Here is an 18,059-nt window from a genome sequence, read left to right on the forward strand (position 1 = left end):
TGCACAGAACTGAATCGTGCTTGCTGTCACTCCCAAAGTACCCAGAGACAGGGGCTGCAAGCCATGGCCTGTAGACCTCCGAGCCAGCAGGCAGATCGGGGGGGAAAAAACAAAATAGGTTTCAGTTCACATGCAGAGTTTGGTACACGCCCCCAAGAAAACTATTTTAAATGGGAAATCACAGATAAAAATTGTGAATGAGGTTCTTGAATTCGGAGCACCCTGCCAAATGATCTGCAAGTTCATTTCTCTAGGGAGAGGGTCCCCATGACCCTGGAAAAGGTTAACAGCCTCAATGCCGAAAACAGAAAAAACTGAGAGCAGGTCACAGTAATGGAATATGAACTGGGAACTGATGTAATAATCCTCTCTCTCTCCCTGAGTGACAATGCACTGATGAGGTGACCTACTAAAAGGAGCAAAGGCCTAACATCTGATCCTGGAAAAGCATGGGAAAGATACATGGTTTGGTACTGAGATGAGAAAATATGACACTTTTATAAAACAACAGCAATGCAATGTTTACATTTGTGTTCACTCCAATTTATTACTTAAGACTTTTAGAAGCGATGAGAACGTTCTAAAACTAGAAAAACAGCTAGACTCAAAAGACAATTTTTTAAAAAGATAACTTTTGCTTAAGTGTGTTTTGCTTTGTCATGAACCCTCATTCAAAAGCTCTTAGCCCACAGCCTATTCCTTCCTAACTGTCACCGCAGTGCACCTCATTCTAGGGTGCCTACAGCTCCTATTCCAATAGGAACTTACTTTAAATCATTAGAAATTTTCTAATGATTGGCCGGGCACGGTGGCTTATGCCTGTAATCCCAGCACTTTGGGAGGCCGAGGTGGGCGGATCACCAGAGATCAGGAGTTCGAGACTAGCCTGGCCAACATGGTGAAGCCCCGTCTCTACTAAAAATACAAAAAATTAGCTGAGCGTGGTGGTGGGCACCTGTTATCCCAGCTACTCAGGAGGCTGAGGCAGGAGAATTGCTTGAACCCGGGAGGCGGAGGTTACAGTGAGCCGAGATCGTGCCACCGCACTCCACCCTAGGTGATAGAGCAAGTCTCCACCTCAAGAAAAAAAAAAAAAAAGCTCATTATTGTGTATTATCAATATGTAATGATCCCTTCACAGCTGGTTAGTTTTACCCATGTTAAGTGACTGTCACATTTTCTTCTTCTGAAAAAGAACCACACCTGAACTGCCCACGTGGTCAGCTTCATGGCACTTACTACACGTAAAGACTGCGCTTGTCACACTGGAGCGTGAGACAACCCAAGGTCTTAGGAGAAAGCAGGGTTGTTTTCCTGCAATACCCATCTGACTTGATGGTAAGTCACTTAACATGGTTTTAAAAATAGCAAACATCATCATTTGCATGAATTTTTAAGACTTAAAAACACAAGTCCAAAAACCAACAACAAAAACATGAATCTTGGGAGCAAATGCTTTTTTTTTTTAAGATGGGATCTTGCTCTGTTGCCCAAGCTGGAATGCAGTGGTGTGACCATAGATCACTGCAGCCTTGACCTCTTAGGCTCAAGCCAACCTCCCACTTCAGCCTCCCGAGTAGCTGGGACGACAGGTGTATGCCACCACACCTGGCTAATTTTTTGTAGAGATGGGTTGCCCAGGCTTGACAGCAACTTTGAGCTTGTGACGAGTCACTATGGGTTTAGCCCCCAGACTTGCAGGAATGTTATTTTTGGCCACCAGGAGTTCTGTTTTAGTAGAAAACACTAAGAAATACTAACATAAGATACTGAAGGGACAGGAGAAGGGATTTAAAACAAAACAAAACAAAACCAAATAACATGGCCTGAGGGTCAAACACAAAATAGTAATAGCATAAATAGAGCATTTCTACAACGAGCACTGTGTGCTAGGTACAGTGCTAAGGGCCTCACATGGATCAACTCTGCTCGCTCAGCAACCCTGGGAGTCAGGCACTCCATTAGCCCCCTTTACAGACACGCGAAGGCAGGCACGGAGACCGGCCCAAAATGACACAGTTCTAAGTGGTGCTGCAGTGATTTCAGCCCTAGCAGGCTGGCTCCAGAGCCCACCCTCTCAGTTACCACACTGCACTTGCTGAGGGAGCTTCACCCCACCATTTCCACAGTTTCCCAGAGGAAACTGACTCCTAACAACCACAGGTGCTATGGCACCAGGCTAGTTGCTTTGATAAACAATCCAACTTGGGCTGACAATGGTCACACGAAAAAACAGGTCTTCATATTTTTATCTTACAGACTGGGAAACAAACTCGGAGAAGTAAAGCAACTAATTCCAAATTATATTTAATTCCAAATTATACGTAAATAGCAAATGAACCATACAATACAGGTTTGTGTTACTACAAAGCATGTGCTCTTTCCACGCAGCCGCAGCGCCTCTCACTTGGATAGTGGATACAGCTGTTTCAACTCTTCCTAACCACACTCAGGACTGCCCGGCCCAGGGGCCGGGGTTCCTTCCCTCCCATCACTCAAATGCTCCTTCCTGTGAAGTCCCCCAGCTAACACGGAGAACTGACCCCACCCCATCATGCATATCGCATTTTCAACATGCAATGCCAAGGATCTCAACTCAGCCCCTTACTCCAAATCTGCATGATTTTATAACCTGAATCTTAGGTTTACATTTTTTCAGTGTTTGTTCCCCTGTATTTGTATCCTTAATAAGTCAAGTATCTCTAAACCTGGTCTTTTATTTGTAGGTTCTTAAAAAGAAGGGGTATGTGTTAAATGCCAGTGACCAAAAAAGTGCTCTAAAATACCTTCTCCTCACCACAGGATGCACTTACAGCCAGGAAGGGATCTGGAATCAGCTAACGAGAAGACATTCATGAGAAAATGGTGAAAGTCACTCACAACCAGTGTCGGTAGGCCTCAGGCTTCCAATCATTAGGCGGGAAGAACTGTGATTTTCTAATTATACAGGTATCTGACGTGCTCTGTTCTGTATATAAATACAAAGCAGGGTTTCTCAGCACTTCTGACATTTGGGGCTGGAAAATGCCTTGTTGTAGGGGCTGCCCTATATGTAGAAGTGTAGCAGCACCTCTAACCTAGATGCCAGTGGTACCCCACACTCCCAATTCAACAATAAAAAATGTCTTCAGGCTGAGCGAGGCGGTTCACGCCTGTAATCCCAGCACTTTGGGAGGACAAGGCGGGCGGATCACTTGACTCCAGGAGTTCAAGACCAGCCTCGCCAACGTGGCGAAACTCCATCTCTACAAAAAATACGAAAAATTAGCCAGGCGTGGTGGCACATGCCTATAGTCCCAGCTACTGGGGAGGCTGAGGTGGGAGGATTGCTTGAGCCCGGAGGTCGAGGCTGCAGCGAGCCATCATCATGCCACTACACTCTAGCCTGGGTGACACAGCAAGACCCTGTCTCACAAAAGGAAAAAAAAGTCTGATATAAAATAAAAGAACTTATATGTGTGACCAGACACATTTTGCTCTTCTCAGTTTCATACTTTTGACATAAAAGTAACCAGTTTGATTTCTAAATCATGGTACTTTTTTCAAATATTCAGACTGACTTAATTGCAAAAAATATAATCAACTGTGCAGACATTTGATTACCTGGTAATTTCACATTTGTATGTTCCATATTTGATAGTGGTTGACTAAATTTTTTAGTAAAGAGGAATAATTTCTTTAAAAAGATTAGTGCTCTAAGAATGTTGTTTTTAAAAAGGATATTTGTACTCATTATAAATTATACAAATTGTTCTTATTGGTCATGTAGGAATTTTATTACTCTTGGGAAAACTTCTCAATTAAGAGTTTACTTTTAGAATGTTCTCTAATTCCTGAGATGTTTACAATGACACCGTTTATTACACAGAAGGTGGTATAATTGAATCCCCGTAGCATCTCAGCATCATCTAAGGCAGTTTATTTCAGGGGGTTATGAAGAGACCTGTCTCTTAAACAAATTGACAAAAAATGGTTCCATCTATATGAACAGAGTATTTTAGTGACTCACAGCCATTGAAAATCTCATCAAATTTTGAAGCAAAGCTGCACTACTTAGTTAATACTGAAGTAAACAGACCAGTTAATACAAAGAAACAGCCAAAGCTCATTCACGCCAAGTCGGTTATCAGAAGACCTGCCATCATCCTAGACCCTCCAACCTGCCAACAGAAGAGAGTCCTCTCAGAGCAGGCTACCAGCGTTTGCAAACTAGAGGCACATTAGTAAAAAGGGCCAGCTTGTAGTTCATTGTCCAGCAAGAGAAAATGACAAATACTTAGACCTACTAAAGTCAGCTTAACCTTTAGTCATGAAAGATATACCATTGAGAACTAAGAATAAAAGTATAACCCTTCCAGGTCATGAAGAGCCAAACCAACCTTAGACTGCAGGACTGCAGGTGCACACTATATGAAGAAGCAAAGTTTTCATTTGGCTTCATCAATAGTTTTTAAATTAAGCCAACTTGAAATAAAAGCTATATACATACTGTATGACCATTCCTAATGACTTCCTAAAGTTTAGAAAAACCGAGTGATTGATTTCCACATGAAGACAACAGTCATGTATAATTTTTGACATATTTGTAAGTGCTTGCTGGAGGAGGAGATGTAACTGAGTGTAACATTCTTGTGTAGTAAGCATGCTACAAAGTGAAAATAATAAATGGAAAGCAGTATCACCTGTAGCAATGAAATGAGGTTACCACTTCTTGCAAATAAAACATAGCAAGGATAGACCATTTAAGGAACAACCAAATCAAACCTAATTCAGGTTGTCACACCAACCAAAGACAAGGAAAGCGAGCAAGTAGTTCACCTGCCCACTTGTCATATCTCAAGAACAGCAGCCCAGGAGCTGACTCTTGAGTGATTCAGGTTGTGCAGAGTCAGGAGAAGGAGCCACACCACCTCTCAGTCCTGGTGGGGACTGTGGTACTGGCCCTGGTCCTTCTGACTGCTGTTCAACTGCAAATGAAAGATAACGGTGGCCACACCACCAAAATACAGAAAGGTGTCATCACGGGTAATTCAAATACTTGGAGCCTTATAGAGATTTCTATGAGAAACTTTCACTGAGAACAAATTAAAATTAATACACAGTACACGTTGAAAAACATAAATGTTATAATTTGCTAAATTAACTGTCAATATTTTATACTAACATATATAGAAAAAAATTAACACTCATTTTCTTGAAAAATTTATACACAGAGTAACTTATTGCATTAGATATGCTTTAAGGCTTTTAAAATTTCATTGTGATCTTTTGTTTACAAAAAAACTTGGTGATTTCAATAACTCAGGAACAACTGCTGCTTGTATTAACACTGGGCACTGATGAAATCAAATATATATATATAACAGCATTTCATTGATATTTCTGTAAAAACAAACGATGAAATGTATTTTATATTTTCAATTTAAAAAGTAAAATGTTTAAGTATCCTTAATAAGACATCAAATGGAATATTTATGGACTCAATTCCTCTTTCCTCCCCACTCTGTGAAATATATACTTAAATTGCAAACAGCTGCTCACCTGGATGACTTTATAGAAGTAGGCGTACTGTCGAGCTGTGTTTTTATACTGGCTGAAGACATCATGTATAGCTTGTGTGGACTGAAGATATCGAACTTCATCTTCTTCAAAGTAGAGAGGAGTATCATATTCACTGGGGAGGGTTTGAATATAGGGCTGCCAGAAGGAGTTAGGGCTGGCTCGCTCACACAGCAAATGAAAGGCCAGTGCGATGTTTCCCATGGCTTGAAGGATTCGGTCTTGAGAATATAAGGGCCCTGAATTAACCCAGAAGTTAACAGCGTAAGTTCCACAAACTTCTTAAAAACTTCATTTAAATATACATTTACAAATTACAGAAAAACTAAAAGGTCTTGTAACATTTAAAGTCAGGTACAGGCTGGGCGCAGTGGCTCACACCTGTAATCCTAGCACTTTGGGAGGTCAAGGTGGGAGGCTTGCTTGAGCTCAGGACTTTGAGACCAGCCTGGGCAATATAGCAAAACCCCATCACCACAAAAAGAAAAAAAATTAGCCAGATGTAGTGGTGCACACCTGTGGGAGAATCATTTGAGCCTGGGAGATCAAGGCTGTAGTGAGCTATGATGGTGCCAGTGTACTCCAGCCTAGGTGACAAAGCGAGACCCTATCTCAAAAATAATAATAATAATAATAAATAAATAAAGGTCATGTGCATCTTTTTTATAACATTAAATGAAAAACACTTAATGCATATTTGAGGGAATATTTCGCCAGTCAAGAAAAACCAAGTATTATCCTTAGTGCCATAAAATGGAATTTTACATATTTTTGTCATTTGTACTTTGCCTTGAAGAGTCAGAAATTATTCTCACCCAACACTGAATTTTTAGCAGATTCAACAGTCATTAGCAATTTTCGTGGAACCCATAAAAACAATTCTTCTGCCTAGGGAAAAAAAATAATAGGAGAATCACCAAAACACGGTACAGTCTTCAATCCAACCATACCTACGGTCAGAAATCCAATCACACATGAAGTACAACTTAAGGCTGCATATCAGCACTTCAAATAAATATTCAAATACATTTTAAAATGTAAGCATTTATCTTATAGTTAAATGAGTAGAAGTATAGCTTAAAATCCTGTTTCCAACAGAAAAACTAAAAACTACATATGCTGAGAAGCAAATAATCAAAAAAGGGACTTTCAACTTTAACTTGAAGCAAATATAACATTTGGAGTAGAGCATAAAGGTGTTTACTGTATTCTTTACTGTACTTTTAAGTTCTAAAACCAGACCAAATCAAAACAAAATTCCTGCCTCCAACAAAAACCCTAATCTGTCGACGTGAATTACTACTACTACTGAGTTTTGAAGCCAGAGTAACATTCCTTCCTCTACATACTTATCTTTAAAGCACAACAGTTACTAGTGAAATCACATGCCCAGAAGACACATTGGTTTAGAAACTTGTTTCCCAAAGCTTTTTCTCATTTTTTGGCAATACAGGCTGCTTCCTTTTGCTGTGTCCTGTGTATCTACACTGCAAAAAACATGCACATGGCGCTCCACCATGTGAGGAGACAGCAAGAGGGCAGCTGTCTGCAAACCAAGAATGTCTTCACCTAAACAGGCCATGCCAGCACCCTGAGATCTTGGACATTCAGCCTCCAAATTGTGAGAAATAAAAGTCTGTTGTTTAAGACCTCCTCCCCAACCCTCGCCTCCCCACAAAAGCACATAGTGAGGAAAGTCCACAGCTCGGATCTTCTGGGCAGCATCCACACAAATACTGCCTTGAATCTGTCACAAGAGAAGAACAAGTGGCATCTTGCTTTCACCAATGTCAACTATTAAGTTATTTGTATGTGTCTTGTCCCTTACTATATAGATTATAAGCATCATGAAGAAAGAGACTGGTTTTTTTGGAAGCAAGATACTACCATTCACACAGTAGACATTTAACAGGTATCTAATATACCAGCATGTGATTTATCAATCTATCAATGAAAGGTTAACTACAACTTAGCCAAAAATGTTGCTGGAGGTTTGAGGGGGCCCAAATAACACCCTTTCCTCCACCCAAGTTCTGAAACAACTGAGAGAGAGATAGAATACAACAGATGGTCACCCAAAATATCACCTACTGAATCCCAGAATTAGACAGACTCCCCCACCTAGTTACAGGCAGAGCTGGATCCCCACCGCCCTCCCCACGTGGCCTGCCCCTGCAAAGCTTCCAGGGCAGACAGCTGAGTGGAATGAATGCATACGGGCAACCAGCTCCCATCCAGAAAAAGGCCAAGTCCAGTTCCTTCTCCCAAACTTGGCCAACAGATGAAGGAGTGCCTCCTCTTAGAAGAGACATGAGTGAGGGGTGAGAAGAGGCCAGGCATGGCCAGCGACTGCTGCTCCCTTCATGTGGAAAGAAGAACCAAGAACCAAGAGGGGAGAAAAAGCCCTTCTTCCTTAGTAGGTGGCTATTTCTCTCTCCTCTCCCTATTGCCACTGGTATTGCCATTTCAGTGAGCTCCTAGTACCTTCAGCCTCATAGTCATCCATTTCAGACGCTAGTAGGCATACCCACACCGCCAGCCCTCCACCCACTCACCTCCAGTAAGTTACAAAATCCAAACCATGAGTCCACCTCCGTATCTTTAGGTAAATCTCAAAATCCTGTGAGGCATGTTCTATAGTCTCCTAACAGAGGCTCAGAAATGTGAACTGACTTGCCCCAGTCACTGATTAGCAACTTGGCTCCCCAGGAGGATAAGGTGGGAGGAGCTGCTTAGAACATGAGCCCAAGGCCCTTCCAGGCTGCCTATCTGCCCACAGGCTCAGAACTAGAACTCCCCCACCACACGTCTACCTCTTCACCCTGAGCCCTCTACAGTACACCACAGTTCAAACACATAGACCCCTTGAGACCAACATTTTATAAACTCACCTTGATATCTCTTGTTGCTCTCAAACCAAAGCCCTCTTCTTTGAAGTTAACCATTTCAAAACCCTCGACAGAAGCCCCATTTTCAGAGGCCCATTTCATTAGATCAGGAAAGTAATCTTCTCTTTTTCCATCAAAAGTAACGGACAGACCTATATTAATCCACGTTTTAGAAAACAAGAGCTACTTTTAGGACACATATCATTCACACGTCTCTCAGAAAATAAAAACAGGCCATAACTAACACTGGAAATAGTCTTTTAACATGCCAATCTTGAAATCAAAACTAATCACCAGATGGTCACAGTACATACCTTAACTGGTGACAGGGAAGAAGAATTAAAATCCTAAACTCCCTGTCAGTTACAGTGAAATATATACTGACACTAGGTAATATAAATATTGACTATTAAGTAATATGATGGCAAAGGGCAGAGAGCTTCTATTACCATTACTATGATTTATAGAGCAGTTTTCTCCTTAAAAGTCAAACATGCCATCTCTCATGTTCACATTTGCTTTAACAAAATTTCCATTAAAACAAAAATGAGTAGCTCACGTATGTGCACAAGGAGACATGGGAAAGGATGAGCCCCACAGCCCTGATTCTAAGAACACAAAACTGTAGAGCTGTAAGCCAGGAGGCTGTAAGGCAATTTAAATGAGCTAGAGCTATGTGTATCAACATAAGTATAACACTAAATGTACCACGGTGGTTTTTTAAAAATCATGTAATATGACACCATTTATGTAAATTTTTCAAATATCAATTACAACCATATATTTTTATGGGGTTATTTATGAAGTAGAAAACATTCACAGTGAAGATGAACACCCTGCAAGGAGGGAGGGAATGGAAGGGGATGAAAATGTGAGGCTTTGGCTGTATCTGTGATGTTTTATTTCTTAAAAACAAATATAAAAACAAAACCAAGGGCTGAGGAAGGGAAAGGAAAGCTGACCAGTGGGTGAGAATAAAAGAAAGGACAATGAGAATACAACTTTGACATGTGCTCAGCTGGCGTAGCAGATTCTTGGGCATCTGTTATATTAATTTCTGAACTTTTCAGCATGTCCTATGTAGTCAAAAAGATGAAAAGACATGCATAGAAAAAAACATTCTGTTTGGATGAATAAAAGAAGGGGAACAGGAACTTTACTATGAGGAAGCTGGGTGTGGCACATAGCTCAGGTGCCTGTGGCCATCTTACCACAGCATAATTAACAGTCAACCTGATATGTGAAGAGGGCATGCTGGATATGCGAAGATACCTGCTAAATGGTGAAAATGACCAGAATGAGGAATATTCAAAGAAGGAACTTCCTATTCACTCCTTGAGAACTGGCAAATGCTTTACCCTCAGTGTCAGGTGTAGTCAACAGTATCTACGCAGAAGAGAAACTAAGGCGCTACCCACTTGGTGACAAAGGATTAGCACAGACTCCTATTTAGTGCAAATAAACCCATTATGAAGGAACCTGTTTGAAAACACCCATTATGAACTCACCATTTTGGAGTCTGAGACCATCTAAACTGAAGACTACATGTTTAGAGATGTGTATGGAAGAGCAAAAAAACCACTACTTAAAGACAGCAAATAAAAAACAAACCCTCTCCTGAGGCCCTTCATGACAATAAGAAAGGGCCCCACATTCCAATGCATGCTCCTTAGGATGTTTTCTGCTTCTACCTTCCATGTGGTCCTGCATAATAATCTTTACTTTTTGTGCTTTACAGAACAAAAACAATAGGTATACTGAACGAGCTTTTTCAAACTCACACTTAGCCCCACGCCAGCCTGGATGAGAATCATTACAATGGCGACTGCATACGTCCTGTAAAAACACAGCTTAAGGAATATGACCACACCTCTTATTTAACTGAGATGTGTGTGAGTTCATTATAAACCTTGCTAATGCATTAACCAATCAGCATTTATTTGTTGTTGACGATATACACTACATGCACTGTCCTGAAACTCAAAAGGAAATAACGGTATAAAAACCAGATTTAAATAAATACTTTATAAAATGTAAATAAATAAAATTGTATCATTTTAGCACCCAGATACAAACATTTTATTCTCCTAAAGCTCAACATTCTCACCCTTTCCGAAGCAGGTAATAGCATCTCAGAAAGGGGAGAAATCCCGCTAACTGCTCTCTCTCTCGGTCTGCAACCCCCACTACAAGACCTTTCAGAGTGACACCAATGATGCTGAGACCTTTACTACTCGTCAACCCTCTGACCTAATCAAGTTTCTACATGACATTATTAAAATACAGTTATCATTCTAGCAATTTTACCTTTTTGCTTTTTCCGTATTTTCTCAACTAGAGTCCGGATCTGCACATACTCTTCCCACTCTTTTCCTGGGCCAGGCGCCGGACTGCTGCATTCTGTAACATAAGAGGCATGGTACTGAAACACTTCTCTCTTTCAACTTAACCTACTAGTCTGCACAAGAAAGAGGATTTGGACTTTGTTGTTGCTGTTCTGGGGTTGGTTTATTTTTAAAAGACAAACATATGACAGCCATGATAATGAATGTGAGAAGTACAAGGCAGGTACACTTCTCAAAGCAGACAAACCCTGGGGCATCATAAAAACATCCCCCACTTAACGTACCCAAGAGAGAGCACTGAGCAAGCACCTAGCTCACATCCACCTTATTCTTAGTTAACTCTTTTCAGAATATACTTACTAACAGGAAAATCTATGATAAAAAGCTAAGCTAAAATGCAAACTATATCCCCAAAACTCTTCTACATGGCAAAAAGAAGTTAATAGTAAAAGTTAATAGTAAAAGTCAACCTTTCTTTTTAGTTAAACCCCATAACACTGATTCCCTAAGGGAACCAGTTAAATTGGACATAAGGACAATTAGTCGACAAACATTTCACATCCATGTGTACGGCACTATATTCAGCAGTCTGGGGGAGTTGCAAAATGAGATGGCATAGTCACCACTAAAAAAGAAGCTAAGATTCCACTGTGGGGCCAGAACCAAAAGACCAACACCCGAGGCTGAGGTGTGAGTTTGAAAGGCTGCACACTGGGCACCCCGCCTATTGGCAGCTCTTTCTTTTCACACAACTGCATTGGTTTAGACAGCCCCTTCCCACACTCCTGCTTAACCTCTGGGGCCCCTTTGCTCTCTATTAAGAGTATATGTGGCAAATAACTAACAATAACTAGATACACGCTGAGTCTTAACTATGAAGGGTAGCCAGTCTTACTTCATTCTCCAACAATAAGCACTCGCTGAGGCCTGGAACAGGCCTCAAAGATGAAGCAGCAGCGAGCCTGTCCTCAAGCTGCCAGAGGCAGGGGAGCTCGGCAAGGAATGGTCAGGACAGCCACACTCCACAGGCCACTAGGGTCCAGGGCAGCACTCGAGAGGGACCTGACTCCAACTTGGCTGCGGCCTGCTTTCTGTCTCAAAGGGAAAGCTGCATTTTTACTTGAGGTTTAGCCTGCCACATAATCTAAACATGGACAAAGGGCAACGGAGTGACCACAGCTACAGCCAAGGCACTAACTGCACCAATTCAAATTCATAATTTTAAAAAGTTACCAAATTACACTAACTTGCTAAAACAAGTAGAGGCACTTAATAGATATTTCACTTCCTTAAACCAAGAACTCTCAAACTACAGCATGTAAAAATCAGATACACAGCCAGGTGCAGTGGCTCACGCCTGTAATCCCAGCACTTTGGTAGGCAGAGGTGGGAGGATCTCTCGAGCCCAAGAGTTCAAGACCAGCCTGGGCAACACAGCAAAACCTCATCTCTACAAAAAAAATTAGCTGGGCGTGGTGACACAGGCCTGTAGTCCCAGCTACTCAGGAGAATGAAGTGGGAAAATCACTTGAGCCCAGGAGGTCAAGGCTGCAGTGAGTCGTCTTAGTGCCATGGCACTCCAGCCTGGGTGAGAGAGCGGGACCCTGTTTAAAAAAGAAAAAAAATCAGAAGCACTGTTAATTGAATCACCAAAAAGAAAGGCGAGCCATTCCAGTGAGGGGCAGAGCTCTGAAGGCCAGGTCTCCGATAGGCACGCTGGACTCCCCTGGGCCAACAGCCCGTGAAGTACCTTCACACACCACATCTCACAAGGCCCTTGGCTCATTCCCCGAGACAGTTATTATCTATGTTTACCGACAAGAACACTGAGTTTTGGAAGGGTTCAGTAATCTGCCGAGCGGCACACTGTGAAAAAACAGTAGAGCTTCTTCTCGCCCACGGGTCCTCAGGGAAGACCATGTTCCAGGTGACTGTGCCATGGAAGCTCACAATTACTTCACCCAAGCCTTGTTAACAGCCACACCGTTCTGACGGGCGTTTCCATCCTCACAGGTGAGGACTGCAAGCCTGGGAACCTCTGTGAGTCGCCCAGACCCACAGCTAATAAGCTTGGACCTGAATACCAGCTTGTTTGATACACGCATCCCCATTCTGGTGACAACGAAGAAAAAGGCACAGCCACCACATCAAGGCAGGGAGAGCCCAGAGGAGGACTTACTCTGCAGCAGCTCACTGGTCAGGTTCAAGATTTCCTTCGGTGACACAGTTGCTGTAGCACCAGTGCCAGATTTCTGAGTTTTTACTCGACTCTTCTTACCCATTTTTCTGACTACAGAGAAGAGAAAGAAAAGAGAAAAAAATTACATTACCAAAAAACAAAATCAAGTAATAAAACATGTCCAACACACGGCAGTGTCTTAGTCTTCAGAGGCTAAGATCTTACCTTACATATGCCGTATCCTGAAGTTTTCTTCCAGAAAAAGAAATGTGTAGTATTAGCATTTAGAGGTTCTCAAATGGGAAAAAAAAAAAAAATCTGCTTTGTAGTCTCTGGAAGAAAAGTTCGTTCTTTTTCACCTACAAAAACTATAGTAGAGCAAATTTTACTCCAGATTTTTTTTAATTACATAGATTTCACTGTGCAGACTAACATATTCCAGGATACTAGAGAGATAAAACCCATGCATACATCATACACATATGGGCATAAAGACCTATATATTCTCTCCCCACTTTGCCTTAAAATAATCATTTCCCATTAACCATAACTGTATCATAAGCAACTGATCACACTCTCTGGACAAATGCTGAAGACGTTTTAGAGCTGGAAGAAACTCTGGCGAGCTAGTCTAACTCCTGCATTTTGTTCCATGGGAAATACCAAGCACCTTGCCTGGGATTTCACAGGAAGCTGATGGCAGACCCGGGACTTGAACAAGGTCTCCCGTCGCGTTCCAGTGTGCCACACACGCGTCCTCTGTTTGTGGGCACGTGAGAAATGATGAGCATATTTTCACACGCAGATGAGACCATGTGGTATAGGACATGCCATGGTGTCCTGGGTAAAGACCCTATGAGATAATGCTTGCTTGCAAGTGCTTTTAACAATAGGTCTCAAAGAAGGTAAGGGACACGGATGTGTGAAGAACGGGGGGTGGGGGGGGGCATTCGAAGACAGGGACAGGACTAGAAGCGTGAGGGAAGCACAGTGAGGAAGGGAACCCGGCTGGAGAGGGGGTCACTAGGGAAGCCTAGTGAGGCAGCCACTCAAGACAGGGTGACAGTCACTGCCAGAGGAGTCTGGCTTTGATTCTCCAGAGACAAGGGGCTAAGATCATGACCAAGGAAGATGGAGAAAGTGTCCAGCCAAGAAGCTGGTAGGGCGATCCATAAGCTAATGAATAACAAAACCATCACCAGGATGGCCTCCAGGAGCCCCAGTCAGTTACACTTTATCTCAAGTGAGAATCAAAAAGCAGACTTTGGTCCATTTGTTTTTACAAAAAGTAGTAACTATCACCATGTGAAGAACGATGCTAGGACAAAGGTTTAAAACATATTCTCCCACTATACAGATGATCATTGACTCTGCTGTAACTGAGTCCATGCAAATATGGTCACGTGCTAAAATAGTAGGACATCACATTATTTAACAGGCTAACGTGTGTATCTTCTCTTATGTATCTAACGTATAAAGAATAATGTGTAACACATTAATCTAATAAGTCTTCTAAAAATCAGTCTAAAATACACAGTGTCAGTCATCCTGGAATAAAAGGAAACCGGTAAAAATACATAAAACTTTTGCAGCAATAAAAGGAATTTTTTTTCCGTGATCAAAAGCAGAAAATTTAAGTGAGGGGAGGGCAGGATGACAGACAGCTTAAGCACCTTTTCCTATGCTTAAGAACTGTCTTCTTAGAAGAGAAAAAAAGCTCCCCATGGTTCTGGCTCACAGCCAAGAGCAAGGGCACAGCCTGGACACAGCACCTCCACCCTTCTGGGCATTTCAGGCCTCCTATATCTGCGGAGGGCATCTCTGGAAGACCATCGAACTTAACCTGAAAATAACTAAAACCACCAAGGAGTCTGGTAATAAGGACGTTAATCACACTTCCAAATATAGCGGGTCTGCTGGCTTGGCAGGAGGAGACGCAGAAGCATCCTGTCAGCAATGGCTTAGCTGGCCTCTCCCTTCAGCCTTGCCTGAAAGACCTTCTGCTGTGGGAGCCTATAAACGAGGCAAGAACGTCACTCTGATGAGGAGCTCCAAGACCCTTTCCCTTCTCTTAACAGTAAGTGAGCCTGGGACAGGGCTGTTCTGCACTGGCCCTCACAGGGTGCCCACCAACAGCTACAAAACAGGCTCTGTTCGCTCTGCCTACAGCCCCTTACCTCCCCCAAAGTCTTCTCTCAGCGATCCACCCAACTCCAGTTGCTCATTGATGTAACAGCACCTGTTCCCTGGAGCTCAGTATTTACCCTCTGCCAGGTGCTGGACTAAGACAGAGCTCTTCATTTGATCTTCCTCGCACTTTAAGCAGTAGATACCATCCTCATCTTTCAGATGACATTCTCAGAAAGGTTAAGTCCCTTCTCTTTGTCCAAGGTCATGCATCAGGTAAGAGGTACAGCTAGAATCTGAACCCAGAACCACTACCACACTGCCTCTGTTTAAATACAGATTAAAAAAAAAAAAAAAAAAAGTACATGGCAGCAGGTCTTCCAGATCAAACACCATGGGATACGGCCCCACACCCCGCCACAACCCTACCAGCAGCCACTCAGCCCACACCTAGGCAGCTCCAGCCACTTCCTCCTGCACCTCCTGAACGAGTCCTCATGGTTAGACCCTAACACTAGTCTCGTACATCTCCCTGCCCAAGCCTGTCCCTGCTGCTTAAATCTACCCTCACGCTGCCACCACCCTAAATAGTAGGAAATCACATTATTTAACAGGCTAACCTTGCTATCTTCTCTTCTGTATCTAATGTATAAAGAATAATGTGTAACACGTTAATCTAATAAGTCTCCTAAAAATCAGTGTAAAATATACAGGGTCAGTCACCCTGGAATAAAAGGAAACCAGCAAAAATATGTAAAACACCCTCCCAGCAACACCAAGGGCTCCCAGTCCCTCTACAGACGTCATCATGTACCTCCTATCTCTGCCTCCCCGTTCACCCCTTGACTGTAATATTTTAGTCACTTATTCACTAACTCTTGGTTTTCTCTAAAAATGCTATCCAGGAATCCCCTTAAAGTCTACCTGGTCCCCCTAGTCATAATCTTCTCTTCTCTGCACCTCTGCAATTCCTTGTATGTTCTCCCATTATTGCTGGGCTCCACTGTACTAAAAGACGTGCTCACATACCAGCATCCCTTCAGATAACAGGCTCCTTGAGGACATACAGCCTAGGCCTCAACACATGGCAGGTGCTACACAGAGGATGCCACCCTGAGCTCCCAGGGAAGAGCATCTGCACAGGTCTTAGGTCAGGTTACAATCCTCATTTCTGAAGCTTCTACCCAGGTTTCCATCCTCTTGGAACAGACAGGAAATGTCTAATTCCTGCTCCGCGTGACAGACCATTAAAAATATGGTTACAATGATTTGAAAACAAAATACATTCCGTTGACAGTAATTCTACAGTCGAGTACTTGTAACTCCAATTGTTCTCAAGATTTCTTTTTTAAGCCAGAAAACTGCTGGCTCTTAGAATGAGTAACAAACAGGTGTATAAATACAGCAGAGGTGTAACTTCAAAACACACCAGTACATTAGCCCCTGGGAAGGCAGACATGCTAGAACGCAATCTTCAAAAGTCCTGTTGGGTGATGTTTATGCAGTCACTGAAGCCACTCCTAGCTAAGACCCTCATCTCCAGCTCTTTCAATCCCTTCGTGATTCACTTCCCTGCCTACAAGTCCTCCCCGACCATAATGTCAACAGTCAGCCTTAATAAATTGAGGTATAAAATACAAACTGCATAGGCTGGGCGTAGTGGCTCATGCCTATAATCCTAGCACTTTGGGAGGCCAAGGCAGGTGGATTGCTTGATCCCAGGAGTTCGAGACCAGCCTGGAAAACATGGCGAAACCTTGTCTCTACAAAACAATATAAAAATTAGCTGGGCACGGTGGCGCAAGCCTGTAGTCCCCAGATACTCAGGAGGCTCAGGTGGGAGGATCCCTTCAGCCCAGGAGGCAGAGGCTGCAATGAGCTGTGATGGCGTCACTGCACTCCAGCCTGGGTGACAGAGGGAGACCCTGACTGAAAAAAAGAGAAACCTACAAACCGCATAGTGCACGAATTCATGGACTCATCCCCATGCATGCAAGGCCCCAGCCTTGCAGAAGGCAGCAAACACACCAGTCCTTGCCAGCAGTCCTGACGAACCCTTTCACAACCAGTCCTTCCCCCAGTAGCCCACATTTCAACTTCTATTACCATCGATTAGTTCTGCCTATTCTTAAACTTCATATAAGTGGAATTCTACACTGTGTAGGTTTCTTTCGCTCACACGTCTTTCCACAGCTCACAGGATCATGCGTAACCTCCCTAGCAAGGTCTTTGAGGACTGAACTGCCTCACTCTATTTTACATGTCCAGCTTCATCCTACCTTTACACAACACAGCTCCAGGGGACTGCTCATGTTCCTCCCTTTTTCTGGAATGCAGCTATCCCACTACCTGTCCCCTTGTCTTCTCCTGGCAAGATTTTTCACATACTCTGAGGCTCTACCAAAATGTCCCCTGTGGCGTTAAGGGAAACTCTAGACTCTTCCATGCAACCCTCACGCCCAACAAAGTCAGTAAGAAAGGGTCAAACTCAAGGTTATTACAGATGCTAAAGAGTTGGCTTATATTGGGATTCTGTCTTTTGGCAACCTCTTTGGGCTGTTTCTCTCCCGCAGGGATACAGGCTACAAGGTAGAAAAAGTGGCTAGCCTAGGTTAGGCAGAAAGAATCTTGTCTTAATTAAGCATGGGGGCAGGGGGGCTGCCTATCCTTCTTCCAGTAAATGTATCTCCCTAGGGCACAGGATCCTAGACCCAAGCCATCTCCTCAATCTGTTCCCCCAAAAAACACGTTTCCAGGGCTCTTCCAGTAAGCCTCCCCATTGGCTGGGTCTACCCTGTCCGAGGGCTCTCCTCAGTCCCCTGTACCCTGAATCCCAGGCAGTCGGGCGTGAACTTAAGTCACTGAAGGCAAGTGTTTCTCGGTACCAGTTCTGTAACCCATCTACTATGAACTTGGAACCACCACTGTCTGTAAGATTCCTTTGTCTCTGGGTTCAGCATG

At 43.0% G+C, this 18,059-nt stretch overlaps 1 protein-coding gene across 8 annotated transcripts in view; it reads right to left on the minus strand.

The window, feature by feature from the left end:
- SETD3 (SET domain containing 3, actin N3(tau)-histidine methyltransferase) overlaps positions 1-18,059 on the minus strand; it is an 83,339-nt gene that overhangs the window by 54,648 nt on the left and 10,632 nt on the right. For 5 of the 8 annotated variants that reach the window (XM_055361527.1, XM_031001510.3, XM_055361520.2 and 2 more), the window contains 6 exons: positions 13,197-13,223; positions 12,972-13,082; positions 10,755-10,847; positions 8,451-8,599; positions 6,375-6,447; positions 5,542-5,798 (listed from right to left, as the gene is read on the minus strand). In XM_055361527.1, the coding sequence (XP_055217502.1) occupies positions 5,542-5,798; positions 6,375-6,447; positions 8,451-8,599; positions 10,755-10,847; positions 12,972-13,074 (675 nt within the window). In that variant the 5' untranslated portion in view covers positions 13,075-13,082; positions 13,197-13,223. The remainder of the gene's footprint in view (positions 1-5,541; positions 5,799-6,374; positions 6,448-8,450; positions 8,600-10,754; positions 10,848-12,971; positions 13,083-13,196; positions 13,224-18,059) is intronic. The other 3 variants (XM_055361526.1, XM_055361528.1, XM_055361523.2) reach the window with 1 other exon arrangement.

This window comes from Gorilla gorilla, chromosome 15 (assembly GCF_029281585.2).
Source record: "Gorilla gorilla gorilla isolate KB3781 chromosome 15, NHGRI_mGorGor1-v2.1_pri, whole genome shotgun sequence".
NCBI lineage: Eukaryota > Metazoa > Chordata > Mammalia > Primates > Hominidae > Gorilla > Gorilla gorilla.